We start from the raw sequence: 16,455 nt of genomic DNA on the forward strand, positions 1-16,455 counted from the left end.
TATTAATCGTTGACTCCACATCTTCCAATAATAAAATAAAATTTGCTTGACTATCAAACCTGAGAAATCTATTGGGTGCATAGATTTTTCTTTTCTTCATTATGGAAATTGTGGAAGTTTTTCCACGAATGAAAGCTACATTCTACAAATAATTCAAAAGAATTATTTAACTTTTAAAGACTTCATTGTTTATCAATACCCCTCATTTTCACGTAGAGACCCCAAATTTCTTTCTTCACTAATTTATAAAGAAGTAGACATTTTAAGAAAATAGAAGTGGCTAAAATATGAATCTCATCAAAACTTTATGTTATGCAAGGCAAAATATAGCATGAATTTTCATTTTAAGCTAAGTGCATGCAAGTTCAAAAGATTTTTTTAGTATTGCCTATAAGCCATTTTTACAACAGGAAAAAACTTGTCCTATGAGGACAACAATTACTTATGAGGAGTCTAGAGATTATCAATCTCAATGCATGATGAAGCAACATTGATGAACCAAAGCTTTACGAGGACACATGATTTTGAGTGATGGCATTTTTATCTTTAATTTCAAGTATAGTGTTAGACTCGTCAAATTTCTCTACTTCGTATGTCATTTTCCATGGGGTCTAGTTGTCATTTACATTTTTCCCTTTAGCATAGATAAATACTCGTTATATTATATATGGTGGTTTCTTGAGGAAAAAAAGTAGTATCAATAGAGAAAACAGCATCAATCAGATCAGTTATATAAATTCATCTCATTAAAAGAGTAAAAAGTGAATAAAAAAAAAATATTAGCAAAACACATTACTGCACTTCTCCAAAATTTTGATCTCAAATGTTACTGATCTTGGTCTACAAAATGCATAAAATTTTACAAACATTGGTGGGGTTAGCTGAATGGTGCTCTCAAACTAAGTCGCAATATTGGAGGACTAGTTGAGGATTACACCTTCATATTTCACCTGGAACAACTTCACTGCATCTTCCTGTGTTACCCAGTGCTGGATTCCAACACGAGATTTGCACCTATGACAATGTCCCACACGATAACTAGGGTGCCCCAAGACAACATATAAAGCCATACCATGAATACCAGTTGATGGGTCGTACTTGGAAAGAATAGTGAATAAACCCAATGTAAATGAACTTATAAACAGCCTCGTTTAAAAAGCCTTTGAGAATACTGTGGTTGATTATCCTTGTGAATATCTATTTTAACAAATCAGTTTTGCACATAACATAGTGTAACGAACTATCCAACGAAACACTGTATTGACCCAACAAGGGTTTTTGGGAATCTGAAAAAGATCTAATGACAAGAAACAGTAAGCCACCTTAATTATCCACATGAAGTAAAAATTCAAAGCAACTAACGATTTAATGCAAATTAGATTCCACATCATTGCATTCAGGGCGTGTGGATGGGGGGGGGATAGAATGTGAAGTCAGATGTTCTAATCTAAATAAATATACAAATATATCTCGATGCATCACAAACATGCAAAGCAGAATTGTAATGATCACATGACAGTTAAAAACATCACACATCCATGGTAACAGTAACAAAGAATTCAAATAAATCTAGAAAAATTTGCATGAATCCAGCATCATCAAAAAGTTTTGGCATAACCAAGAGCATTTCATAGAGTCATCTTATAGAATAAATCCACTTGATCCCAAGATCAAATTGTTATTGAATGCTAGAGCCAAAACAACCATAGCGCTGTAGTTCCTCCTCAACAGTTCATATTCCTTAACCTTCAATCCACTTTCAAAGAGTTGCATTACCTTGTCACCCCTTACTATGACATAGCACGCAATCTTTTCATTATGCCTGTTTCCAAAGGATCTAACAGTGTTTCTTGCTGTCAACGAAAAAAGAAAAATAACTATAACTCAATTTTTTTTCTTCATACATTTTCCTAAATTATGTAAGAAAGCAGAGAGATAATAGACATGAACCACTGCTCTGTCCTTACATGATCCTAAGCAATATCCACTCACTAGAAATCAACTTAGTGAGCGAGCAGAACGGTGAATTTCAAATGAGAAGCATATTTTAAACTTTTATGAACGATATTATTATACCAAGCAATCAATAATTACAATTTTGATCAGGAGGATATGTCAGTCGACCAAAAATAGAACATTTCTTCAGTCCTTATTTTTTAAGATGGAAATCCAAAAGGCCCTCTTTAATTTATTTATTTTTGTTTAAAAGACCATTTACATAACGAGGAATGAAATGTCCAGTATATCCATTTTAAAATGGTCAGCTCCATCAAAAGCCTGCTCTACCCAGGTTTTATAAAGCTCCATTGAATGAACAAGATAGATTGCAAAAAATGCTTCATCACAATGCCCACAATGAGAAAAAGAAAGAAGCCATATGCACAATCAAAATGTGATGATCAACAAGATTGGTCTGTATATACTCTAACCAACCCTAGGGTGGTACAGAGTTGTTAACTGTTTACTAATGATGTGAGACCTCAAGAAATCTAAAAGAAAAGTTTTGTCCTTTGCTCTCACTACCTTGCACAGCAGGTAATTCCTCTTTTTCATTTACTTCAGAAATGAAAAATAGGAAAGGTTACAAAAAAAGAGAATGCTCAATAGACATAGGTATCCTAAGTTCACCTTTGGAAGGTTAACAAGAGACTAACTCCATTTCAAGTAATCAAATTTTCAAAGAAATTGATCAAACAATAACATCAAAACATACATTATCTGTCTGGCTAATAGCATAATACCAAACTACCAATACAAAGTAAACAATTTTCAAACTATAATAACAAAGACAAGTATAACCATTATCAAATTTCCTTTAAAGAAATTTAAAAAGAAAATGCCAATCTCGTTCATATCAGTTCTAAAGTTAATTTAATAGAAAAAAGAATAATTTGTTCCAAAAAATTAAAAAGAGCATAATGAATAAAAATATCTAAGCAACAATTCGAGAATACCCTTGCAGAAAACAGGGCTTTGTCCACTAAGTTGTTTCAAGACCTGTAAAATAATTGTAACAAAACGTAAAACTATATGAAAATACTGAATAAAAAACGGTGGGTACAAGAACTTGAGGATTATTGGACTCAGCATTTCCCCATTTTCCTTTTTCTCCCAAGCTTGGTAAATGTTGCTAGTTATTTGATTATCTGAAATTCTTAGCTTCTTTAGCTTTGGAAGATTGGTACAGATATCCTAGGGAAGACTTCCATAGAGACTATCGTTTCCTAAACCAATATCTATCAAAGAAGAGACATTGAAAATCTTGTTAGGAATATCGCCACTGAGTATGTTACCGGAGATATTTAACTTCTGTAGATTTACAAGAAATCCAAAACTTAATGGAATAGAACCATTTAACTCATCGTACTGCATCTCTATTTCTCGAAGTTGGTTCAAATTACCCACTTCAACAGGGATAAATCCTTGGAAATTGTTGTTACTAATAATCAAGGATCTCAAAAAGGAGAGTTCACCGATCTCTTTTGCAATAGTACCTCGCATGCCCATATTTGTTAAACGTAAGCCTCTAACTCTTCGATGTCTCCTACCGCAAGTAATACCAATCCAATCACAGAAAGAGGTTTCTTGTGACCAATTGTTGGCCAAAATTTTATTTGGATCAGAAATTTGAGATTTGAAGGCTAGAAGAGCATACTCATCAGTGGAACTATTGAGAGACACAACAACGTAGATGAGCAAATAAAGCATTGTTAGCAACGTAAAGATCGCATTTTTTCCCATGGCTAATTTCAAATGCATAAAGAAGAGTGGGAGGTGACTGTAATTAGGTGTTTGATATTATTTATATGAATTAAAAGCTTCTTGCAAGATAAGTGTACAAGATTGGCTGAGGTTGAGAGTAGTGCTTGGGTTTCATCTTAAGGGAATGGTGCTCATCATTGCTCCACTAATCATGGAGTCCACTTTTTTCAAAAAACAATAAAAAAAAATATATATATTGCTTTACCACCAAACTTGACAATTCCATCGAGTGCATAGATTTTTCTTTTCTTCATTATGAAAATTGTGGAAGTTTTTCCACGAATGAAATGGTAGTCCAAAAGAATTACTTAAATTTTAGATATTTCATTGTCCACGAATACCCTGCATTTTCACTTGGATTTCATCTCAAGGATGTGGTGCTTATTGCTCCATTAATCATGAACTCCACGTCTTTCCAAAAATAAAATAAAATTTGCGTAGCTATCAAACTCGGAAAATGTGCACATATTTTTCTTTTCTTTATTCTAGAAATAATGAAAGTTTTTCTTCATTGTGGAAATTGTTGAAGTTTTTTCACATTTGAAAGTTGAATCCTATAAATAATCCAAAAGAATTATTCGACTTTTAGAGACTTCATTGTCTACCAATACCTCACAATTTCATGTGGATTTCATCCTAAAGCAATGGTGCTTATATCTTCATTAATTGTGGGCTCCACTTCTTCTAAAAATAAAACAAAATTTGCTTGACTACCAAACACGAGAAATTCATTGGGTGTATAGATTTTTCTTTTCCACATTGTTGAAATTGTGAAAGTTTCTCCATATTCATGTGGAAATTGTGAAAGTTTTTCTTCATTTTGTGGAAATTTTTCCACGAACGAAAGTTGCATTATATAAATAACGCAAAAGAACTATTTAACTTTTTGACATTTCATTATCTACCAATACCCCATAATTTCATTTGAATTTCATGTTAAGGAAGTGCTACTTAATGCTCCATTAATTGTTGACTCCACTTCTTTCCAAAAATAAAATAAAATATGCCTAACTACCAAACTCGGGAAATCCATTGGGTGCATGGATTTTTCCTTTCTTCATTTTGGAAATTATGGAAGTTTTTCTTCATTGTGGATATTGTGGAAGTTATTACTCATTGCGGAAATTGTGGATGTTCTTCCACAAATGAAAGATACGTACTTTAAATAATCCAAAAGAATTATTTAACATTTAGATATTTCATTGTCCATCGATATCCCACATTTTCACGTAGATTTCATCTTTTAGGAGTGGTGCTTATCGCTCCATTAATCTTGAACTCCACTTCTTTCCAAAAATAAAATAAAATTTGCCTGACTACCAAACTCGAGAAATCATTGGGTACATATATTATTCTTTCTTCATTATGAAAATTGTGGAAGTTTTTCAACGAATGAAAATTGCATTCTATAAATAGTTAAAAAGAATTATTTAACTTTTAAAGACTTTATTGTCCACCAATACCTCATATTCTCACGTAGATTTCAGCTTAAAGGAGTGCTGCTTATTGCTCCGTTAATCGTGGACTCCATTCTTTCCAAAAATATATCAAATTTTGCTTGAATACCAAATTCAAGAAATTCATTGTGTGCATATATTTTTCTTTCTTCATTGTGGAAATTGTGAAAGTTTTTCTTCATTGTGAAAATTGTGGAAGTTTTTCCACGAATGAAAGTTTCAATCATAAAATAATCCAAAAGAATTATTTAACTTTTAGAGGCTTCATTGTCCATCAATACCCTATATTTTCACGTAGATTTCACCTGAAGGGAGTGGTGCTTATCACTCCATTAATCATTGACTCCTCTTCTTCCAATAATAAAACAAAATTTGGTTGACTATCAAACTTGAGAAATCAATTGGGTGTGTTGATTTTTCTTTTCTTCATTGTGGAATTTGTGAAAGTTTTTCCATGAATGAAAGCAACATTCTACAAATAATCCAAAAGAATTATTTAAATTTTAAAGACTGCATTGTTTACCAATACCCCGCATTTTTACTCAGAACTCGAATTTTGAGATTTCTTTCTTCACTAATTTATAAAGAAGTAGATATTTTAAGAAAAAATAGAAGTAGCTAAAATTTGAATCTCATCAAAACTTTTATGTTACGTAAGGCAAAATATGGCTTTAAATTTTCATTTTATAGAAGAAAGGTTTTATGATTACAAATAACTCTAAATTTTAATTCTTTAGCTAAGCGCTTGCAAGTTCAAAAGAAGTTTTTTAGTATTGCCTATAAGTTATTTCTACAACAAGGAAAAAAAAAACTTGTCCTATGAAAACCAGTTATTTACGAAGAGTCTGGTGATTATCAAACTCAAAGTATGATGAAGCAAAGCATTTCTAGAACACATGATTTTTAGTGACGGCTTTTTTTATCTTTAATTATAGGTCTCGTGTTAGACTCGTTAAATTTCTCTAACTTGTATGTTGTTTTCCTTTTAGCATAAATAAATACTCGTTATTATGGTGGTTTCTAGAGAAAAAACAGTATCAATAGAGAAAACAATATCAATATGATAAGTCATAGAAATTCATCTCATGAAAAGAGAAAAATTTGAATCAGAAAAAAATATCAGCAAAACACATCACTGCACTTCTCCAAAACTTTGACCTCAAATGTTACTGATCTTGATCTACAGAATGCATAAAATTTTATGAGCCTTGGTGGGGATAGCCGAATGGTGCTCTCAAACTAAGTCGCAATATTGGAGGATGTATTGAGGAGACACCCTACATTTTTCACCTAGACCCACTTCATTCTGTCCTACTTTGCTACCCTGTGTGGGATTTCAACACGATACTTGCATCTACGACAATGTCCCACATGATAACCAGGGCTCCAATACAACGTAGAAAATCCATACCATAAATACCAGTATATAGGTCGTACCTAGAAAGAAAATTGAATAACCTAATGTAAATGAACTTATAAACAATCTTTTCTAAGGTGCCTTTGATAATAATATAGCTGATTATCCTTGTGAATCTATTTTAACAAATCAATTTTGGTGGAAACTTGTGTAATAACACATTCCAACGAGCCAACGAAACACAGTATTGATAAGCCTCCAATTCCGTATACATATTCTAGAAGGAACAAGAGGAGAGGCAGTAACTAATTCTGTTAGGTGGGGATGTGAGGTGGCCAAAAATCTGTTACAAGGGCCTATAAATAGAATAAGATGGATAGATGAAGATATCAAGAATTCAGTGAGTGGGTCAGTTAGGGAGAGTCTCAGTCCTCTCAATCGGTCACTTGTTCTTTTCCTTTACATATCCTTGTAATTCCAGTTCCAGACATCAATTCAGCATTTCTTTTCATTTCCTGTGTTATTTTTCTCGTTTTTCGTGGCACTTGGGTAATTTTTATAGGTTGGAATCTATCAAATTGGTATCAGAGCACCCTTGACCATAAGCATGACACTTGTAGAACGAGTGGGGGGAACAGAAAGTAGCAATCCATCATCAAGAGCTGCAGACAGGTCTTGAGTCCATGAGATCTGAGTTCAAAGTAATGCATGCAAGGATGTTGGAGAAATTTGAATTATTAATGAAAACATGGGATAATCAGGAAAGGGGACGAAAGGAGAAAGGGATGGCTTCCGAAAAATCACCAACAGAAACTGCAGATTCGGGAATATCTCAACTCCGGCAAGACCTTAGTCAAGGTACTGGCGGAGGAACAGGAGGTGACTGGAGGGGGGAACCGCGAGTGCGACGTTTGGAGATGCCCGTGTTTGATGGGGATGATCCGGATGGGTGGGTGTTTCGGGTGGAAAGATACTTCACCCTCAACCGATTGACTGAAGAAGAGAAAGTCGAGGCAGCTGTGGTATGCTTCAACAACGAAGCCCTAGCCTGGTTCAAATGGGAGGAGAAGCGTCTAGCTATGAATAGCTGGGAGGAGTTGAAGATCCGGCTACTGCGTCGATTCCGACCTTCTCAAGAGGGGTCCCTGTGTGCTCAGTTTTTATCCCTAGGGTAACGCTCCATCGTTCGTGACTACAGCCGGCAATTTGAGACGTTAGCTTCCCCGTTAGTGGGAATATCAGAGGAAGTGTTGACATGCAGCTTCCTTAATGGGTTAAACCCAGATATCAGGGCTGAGGTTCTGTTGTTAAGGCCCTTGGGCCTGGAGCAGCTAATGGAAGTGGCCCAAATGGTGGAGGACCGAAACATGGTAACTAAACAAGCCCACTGGAATGCTGGACCTATTAAACCAAAGAGTATCCCCTTCCATAACCCAAATCCACCACAATCATCCTTCAAGAACCCGACCCACACCCATCACTCCCAAATACACACTACGGTTCCTCTGAACATCCCCCCAAACCACCCAAATTCTTTCCCCAAATCATCGATTCCCTACAAACGGCTGACCGACGCTGAAATATAGGCCAAGAGGGAGATAGGCCTCTGTTATCGTTGTGATGACAGATTTACCATTGGCCATAGGTGCAAGAATAAGGAGCTGCAGGTTTTGGTAATTCGGGAAATGGAAGTCAATGATGAGGAACCCGACACCGCCATGGCCAGCGAAGGTGAGCCAAATGCCGGTGAGTCAGTTTATGCTACAGAAGTGACCCCCGGTCTGGGACAGCCTGTAGAGTTGTCGATCAACTCAGTCGTTGGGCTAACCACCCCAGGTACTATGAAGCTAAAAGGGATGCTCGGCCAAAAGGAAGTGATAGTTTTGGTTGACGGTGGTGCTTCCTACAATTTTATTTCAGCAGACTTTGTCCAACAGATGGGATTTCCATTGACAGGCACCGCAAACTATGGGGTAGTCATGGGGACGGGCTTAACAGTAAAAGGGGACGGTATATGCCGACAAGTACCTCTGAAATTGCCGGGGCTGTTGATAGAAGAGGACTTCTTACCTCTTGAGCTGGGCAGCTCGGATATCATTCTGGGAATGCAGTGGTTGAGGACACTAGGCAAAATGCAGGTGGACTGGGATACTCTAACCATGTCCTTTGACGTCGGGGAGATCAAAGTAACCCTGTAGGGGGATCCCAGCCCGAGTAAGATGCCCGTTTCATTGAAATGATATGGAAAACTTTTAAGGAACAGGGGAAAGGGCTTCTACTGGAATTTGGAAGCATCACCGTCAGTCACCAGTCCGTCCCGCCTAGCCCCCCGAGGTTTTTTGCAGAGATTCTGGAGGAGTTCACAGTAGTATTCGAGGAATTCACTCAACTGTCTCGTAAGAGACTTCAGGATCATGCAATTAATTTGAAACCAGGGGCGGGACCAGTGAGTGTAAGACCGTATCGCTATCCCCACTTCCAGAAAAATGAAATAGAGCAGCTAGTTAAGGAGATGTTAGCAGCTGGAATCATCCAACATAGCACTAGTCCTTTTTCAAGTCCTGTGCTGTTAGTACGGAAGAAAGATGCGAGTTGGAGATTTTGTGTGGATTATAGAGCATTGAACAAAGTCACCGTCCCAGACAAGTTCTCAATCCCAGTCATCGATGAATTGCTTGACGAATTGAATGGAGCTACGGTGTTCTCAAAAATCGATCTCAAATCTGGTTATCATCAGATACGGGTGAAGGCCGAGGATGTCCCAAAAACAGCCTTCTGAACTCATGAAGGCCATTATGAGTTTCTAGTCATGCCCTTCGGCTTGACTAACGCACCAGCCACCTTTCAATCATTGATAAACTCAATTTTCAGAGAACAGCTCCGGAAGTATGTGCTAGTATTTTTTGACGACATTCTTGTTTATAGTCGTACAAAGGAGGAGCACCAAGATCATTTACGAAAGGTCCTGCAGACTCTAGTAGAGCACCAACTCTTTGCTAACAGAAAGAAATGCCTATTTGGGCAAGAGGAGATAGAGTATCTTGGCCACATTATATCAGCAAAGGGGGTGGCACCAGATGAATCCAAGTTGTCAGCAATAAGGGATTGGCCACGTCCGCAGATACTTAAAGAACTGAGGGGATTCTTGGGGTTGACCGGATATTATCGACGGTTTGTGGAGTCCTATGGGAAGATAGCCTGGCCGCTAACTCAACTACTAAAGAAGGACTGTTTCAGGTAGAATGAAGCTGCAGAATCGGCCTTCGCAAAACTGAAGGAGGCAATGACAACTGTACCAATCTTGGCTCTTCCAGATTTCTTGTAGCCCTTTGTACTTGAGACTGATGCTTCTGGACATGGGATAGGGGCTGTCTTGATGCAAAATCAGAGACCAATTGCCTATTTCAATCAGGTGCTACCCCAAAGGAGTCAAAATAAATCGATATATGAGAGGGAGCTCATGGCTATCATACTGGCAGTGCAAAAGTGGAGGCATTATTTGCTGGGAAGGCATTTTATGTTTAGAACAGACCAAAAAAGTCTTAAATTCCTACTCGAACAGCGCTTAGTAAATGTGGAATATCAGAAGTGGTTATCTAAATTGTTGGGTTTCGATTTGGATATTGAATACAAGCCAGGATTGGAAAACAAAGCCGCAAATGCCTTATCTAGAAGGGGAACAGTAGCCACACTGATGGCCCTTAGTATACCGAACATAGTACAATTAGAGGAGGTGATAAAAGCAGAGAAAGAAGATCCTGAACTAGGCCGAATCATATCAGCCATAGGGGTGGACCCTTTTTCCTGTCCGGGATTTGCTATAGTAAGTGGGGCTTTATTGTATAAGGACAGGATCACCCTACCTAAAGGTTCTCCAATTATTTTGTTAGCATTACAAGAAGGCCATGATAGTAAAATGGGCGGCCATGGGGGATTCCTTAAGACTTACAAGAGGATAGTCGAGACTTTTTATTGGAATGGTATGAAGAAGGATATTAGAAACTATGTGGCTGCTTGCGAAGTTTGTCAACAGCACAAGTACTCCACATTAGCACCTGCAGGACTGCTACAACCTCTGCCTATACCAGAGAAGGTATGGGAGGACATCTCCATGGATTTCATAGAAGGGTTACCAAAGTCAGAGGGGATCGATTCAATACTGGTAGTGGTCGACCGCCTAAGCAAATACGGCCACTTCATCGGCTTAAAACATCCTTTCACAGCTCCGACCGTGGCTGCCATGTTTATCAAAGAGGTGGTTCGCTTGCATGGGACACCAAACTCAATCATAACTGACAGGGATAAGGTATTTATGAGCAAATTTTGGAGTAAGCTATTCCGTTTACAGGGGACTAAATTGAAGTTTAGTTTAGCCTATCATCCCCAAACTGATGGCCAAACAGAGGTGGTGAATAGAGGGATAGAGACATACCTATGGTGTTTTACTTCAGCTCGACTGAAAGAGTGGTTCCATTTCCTTCCATGGGCTGAACTATCTTACAACACATCATTTCATGTGTTTGCACAACTCACCCCATTCCACATAGTTTATGGACGAGAGCCTCTGCCTCTAATACGGTTTGAAAAGGGGTCGACACCTGTATCATCATTGGATCAGCAATTGGCCGAAAGGGATAAACTTTTGGATGAGCTAAAGCTGCATTTGAGCCAGGCACAGCAACAGATGAAAAGTTCAGCTGATAAACATAGGAGGGAGGTTGAGTTCTCAGCTGGTGATAAGGTCTACTTGAAAATGTGACCCTATCGCCACAAATCGTTGGCACAACGCAGCAACGAGAAACTTGCACCACGGTACTATGGGCCGTTTGAGATTTTAGCTAAAGTGGGGAAAGTTGCTTACAGGTTGGAGCTGCCACCTGGTACCCGTATTCATCCTGTATTTCATGTTTTGTAGTTGCGAAGGGCGGTAGGAGAACATCATCTACCTTCTATGTTGCCTGATAATTTGGGAGTGGACTGGGAGTTAATGGTTGAACCAGAAACTGTGTTGGGAGTCAGGACTGCTTCGTTGGGGACAACAGACTGCTTGGAAGTGTTAATCAGAAGAAGGGCCTATCTCCATTGGAAGCTACTTGGGAGCCATTCAACCTCATTAATCAACAATTTTCGGCCTTTCACGTTGAGGACAAGGTGACTGAATTGGGCGGGGTAATTGATAAGCCTCCAATTCAGTATACATATTCTAGAAGGAACAAGAGGAGAGGCAGTAACTAATTCTGTTAGGTGGGGGTGTGAGGTGGCCAAAAATCTGTTACAAGGGCCTATAAATAGAATAAGATGGATAGATGAAGATATCAAGAATTCAGTGAGTGGGTCAGTTAGGGAGAGTCTCAGTCCTCTCAATCGGTCACTTGTTCTTTTCCTTTACATTTCCTTGTAATTCCAGTTCCAGACATCAATTCAGCATTTCTTTTCATTTCCTGTGTTATTTTTCTCATTTTCCCTGGCACTTGGTAATTTTTACAAGTTGGAATCTATCAAAGCTTGTGTAAATAACACAGTGCAACGAGCCAACGAAACACAGTATCTACTAACAAAAAAGGTTTTTGGGAATCTGCAAAAAGATCTGATGATAAGAAACAGCAAGCCACCTAATTATCCACATGAAGTTGAAATTCAAAGCAACTAACGATTTAATGCAATTTAGATTCTGCATCATTGCATACATGGGGTGTGGACAGGGGGCTGTAGAATATGAAGTCAGATGTTCTAATCCAAATAAATATACAAATATATCTCGATGCATCACAAACATGCTAAGAAAAATTGTAATGATCACATGACAGTTAAAAACATCACAAATCCATGGTAATAGTAACAAAGAATTCAAATAAATATAGAAGAATTTGTACGAATTCAATAGCATCAAAAAGTTTCGGCATGAACCAAAAGCGTTTCATAGATTCATCTTGTAGAATTAATCCACTTACTTGATCCCTAGATCAATGTGTTACTGAATGCCAATGCGAAAACAACCAGTCACGCTGCAGTTCCTCCTCAACAGTTCATATTCCTTAACCTTCAATCCACATTCAAGGAGTAGCGTTGCCCTGTCACCCCTGACTATAAGTCTGTAACATAGCACACAATCTTTTCATTATGCCTGATTCCAAAGGACCTAACAGTATTCCTTGCTGTCAACAAAAGAAGAAAAACAATTATAACTCAAATTTTTTTCTTCACACATTTTCCTAAATTATGTATAAAAGCAGAGAGATAATCTTCTATTAAGAAAAGACATGAACCACTGTTCTGTCCTTACTCATCCCAAGCAATATCCACTCATAGGAAATCAAGAATTTCAAATGAGAAGCATATTTTAAACTTTTTATGAACCATATTATTATACCAAGCAATCGACAATTAAAATTTTGATCAGGAGGATATGTCAGTCAACCAAAAATAGAACATTTCTTCAGCCCTTATTTTTTAAGATAGAAATCCAAAAGGCCCTCTTAAATTTATTTATTTTAACGAGTAATGAAATGTCAGGTATATCCCTTTTAAAATGGTCTGCCCCATCAAATGCCTGCTCTACCCAGGTTTTACATAGCTCCATTGAATGATGAAGATAGATTGCAAAAAATACATCATCACAATGCCCACAATGAGAAAAAGAAAGAAGCCATATGCACTATCAAAATGTGATGATCAACAAGATTGGTCTGTATATGTACAAAGTTGTTAACTGTTTACTAATGACGTGAGACCTCAAGAAATCTTAAAGAAAAGTTCGGTCATTTGCTCTCACTACCTTGCACAGCAGGTAATTCCTCTTTTTCATTTACTTCAGAAATGAAAAATAGGAAAGGTTACAAAAAAAGAGAATGCTCAATAGACATAGATATCCTAAATTCACCTTTGGAAGGTTAACAAGAGACTAACTCCATTTCAAGTAATCAAATTTTCAAAGAACTTGATCAAACAATAACATCAAAACATACATTATCTGTTTGGCTAATAGCATAATACCAAACTACCAATACAAAGTAAACAATTTTCAAACTATAATAGCAAAAGACAAGTACAACCATTATCGAATTTCCTTTAAAGAAATTTAAAAAGAAAATGCCAATGACAGAAGAACTCGTTTATATCAGTTCTAAAGTTAATTTAATAGAAAACAGAATAATTCGTTCCAAAAAATTAAAAAGAGCATAATGAATAAAAATATCTAAGCAACAATTCAAGAATACCTTTGCAGAAAACAGGGCCCTGTCCACTAAGTTGTTTCAAGACCTGTAAAATAATTGTAACAAAACATAAAACTATATCAAAATGCTGAATAAAAAGGGTGTGCAAGAACATGAGGATTATTGGGAAACAAACGGCCTGTGTTTCGCCGACTCAGCATTTCCCCATTTTCCTTTTTCTCCCTTCTTAAAAATATCAGCAATTATTTCCATTAAACCCACAAAATATCAGCAATTATTCCCATTTCTTGAACCAGTTTTAGTTTTGATTCTTTTTTGTGATGGCTCGATTACTATCACCAGTGTGTTACTCAAATTTCAATGAACACACTATGATAAATCATACGAAGAAAAACATAATTAATTTTTCTTCATACATTTTCCTCAATTTTGTACAAAAGCAGAGATATAAGCTTCAAAAAAGAGAAGGCATAAACCACTGTTATGTCGTTACAATATCCCAAGCCATATCCAGTCACTGGAAATCGACTTGGCGAGCAGAATGGTCAATTTCAAATAAGTAGCAAATTTTAACCTTTCTTTGAAACATATTATCAAACAAAGCAATAAATAAGTACAAAAGGAAATGTCAATCACCAAAACTAAAACATAATTTCATTGGAGAAATTTTACTTCCGTCCTTATTTTTAAGATGAAAATGAAAAAGCCCCTCTCTTTAAATTTTCTTGTTTAAAGGCCATTTACATAATGAGGAATGAAATGTCAAATATATCCTTTTTAAACGGTCTCCTCCATCAAAGGCCTTCTCTACTTAGGTTTTAAATAGGGCTTCACATATTATATCCATCCATGTTCCATGTTTTTAAAATGGGAAAGTTTTTATTTTTTATTTTTTTTTGTCTCACATATTCATTTTTACCGTAACAACAAAAACTAAATTTTATCATCCTAATTTGAGTTCGAAAGCTTAGTTATTTTAGGCCTCTCATTTTAATCTAATTGTAACTCCACAATTTCTAAACATTCGATGCTTTTTAACTAATAATTGATCGTATGAAATCACACAAGTGCACAATATTATGGACGAGTGATAAAGTGATGAATAAAGTATTGTCTTATGGAGATTATGTATTTAGTCTAGTGTCAATTAAAATTAACCCTAATCGAATTACCAAGTTTCTATTGTCAATTCTATGCTTATTTAGATAATTAAACTAATTATTATAATCCACAAATTATGAAGGTTTCTGTAAAAGGTAGGTTGAATGTTTAAGACTTTGAATTTCTCTCGTTACTTTAATTTAATGCAATTTAATATCATGATAATATGTATGTATTCTTGTTGATCAATGTTTCTAAATTATTTAATATCTTTCTTGAGTAGAATTTAGAATTATTATCTTATCCAACTTTCATATACCTTTTGAAAGATGCGAACATGAAATCAAGCATTAAAACGTTAAAACATCTATTGAAATTATGCAAGACATATGAATATATCTCTATCTTTTATCGGATCTCACAGCGATTGTTATTATATGCTATCCATCATATTATCTCTCTTGATAACTATATAAATCACATAACAATTCAATTAATAGTTAATTAACTATTAATTGAAAAGAATTAAGTCCCATAACAAATATTCAAGAACAAACACATATTGGACATCAAAATATGAAAATTAGATAAAAAAATTCACAACAAGGTTCATCTATTTCTTAATAAATAAAAATTTAACATTACAAAATTACAAGAAATCATAATTATTTTGTAGAACATCAATCGATTTTTTTATAATTGAAGAAAAAGACGACGAATCTTGAAGTTATTGAATTACTTAAACGGTATCTTGATTGCTCCGTTTGCACATCTTCTTTGCCCAAAAATTAAGGTTGGGTCTTTAAATGATTGAATTCTTGTAGCTAGTCTATTGATTTTTCCAAAAGAATGACGATTTGCCTTTCTTTTATTGTAATAATTGACAAAATACATAATATTACAGAGTTATAAAAGGTTATGAGAGTGTTTTGTATTTATAAGGATCGAATTTAGCTTGAAAATCTGTGTCCAATTTGGAGTTCTAGATGAAAAGAACTGCTGGAATTAAAAATTTCAATTTCTGGGGCCTCCAAGCGCAAGCACAATAGTTATGGGTGCGTACGCAACGTTCGGACAAGCTCAGCCCTGCTGATGCAATTTCCATTTTTTCTCACGCCCCCGTGAACTGCTGTTGCGCACGCAACATCCCTGGATTTTCAGTTTTGTGCAATTTGGTCATCGAATTCATTAATTGCTCAGCCCAACTCTTTTTTATTCTAATTTCAGTCCTTCGACTTCCTATTTCACCCAATTGAGTTTAAGAAACTTTAAATCGTCCTTCCCATGTCCGAATCAACTCTTATATATTTGCTATTTGATCCCGATACTCTTCAAACGTTGGATTTAACTTTTGAAACTTATGAATTTCATCCGATTACTCAATTAACACTTCCAATCGATCAATTTCAACCTGGTTAATATTCAAATACTTCAAATCAACTCCAAATAAGATTCAATTTTGCCTATTTCTCTCCAATTGCATTCAAATTTTGGGTTTTCCTACAATAATTGATATTTAAACAAATTAAGTAGTAATCAATTCAATTAAACACCTAAATATTCACTTTTGATGGCAGAAATAGATGTAGAAATTACACTTATC

At 36.0% G+C, this 16,455-nt stretch overlaps 1 protein-coding gene and 1 pseudogene across 1 annotated transcript; both read right to left on the reverse strand.

Annotated features, from left to right (window-relative positions):
* Window positions 1-2,689: 2,689 nt before the first annotated feature.
* LOC111389985 (LRR receptor-like serine/threonine-protein kinase EFR) lies at window positions 2,690-3,708 on the reverse strand. Its single transcript, XM_023014976.1, has 3 exons — window positions 3,253-3,708; window positions 2,942-2,997; window positions 2,690-2,774 (listed from the first exon to the last, which is right to left on the reverse strand). Exons 1-3 carry the CDS (start codon window positions 3,706-3,708, stop codon window positions 2,690-2,692), a joined length of 597 nt encoding a protein of 198 aa, XP_022870744.1.
* A 2,630-nt stretch (window positions 3,709-6,338) lies between these two features.
* LOC111389986 lies at window positions 6,339-14,003 on the reverse strand (annotated as a pseudogene).
* Between the last annotated feature and the right edge of the window lie 2,452 nt (window positions 14,004-16,455).

This window comes from Olea europaea, unplaced genomic scaffold (genome assembly GCF_002742605.1).
Source record: "Olea europaea var. sylvestris unplaced genomic scaffold, O_europaea_v1 scaffold636, whole genome shotgun sequence".
Classification (NCBI taxonomy): domain Eukaryota; kingdom Viridiplantae; phylum Streptophyta; class Magnoliopsida; order Lamiales; family Oleaceae; genus Olea; species Olea europaea.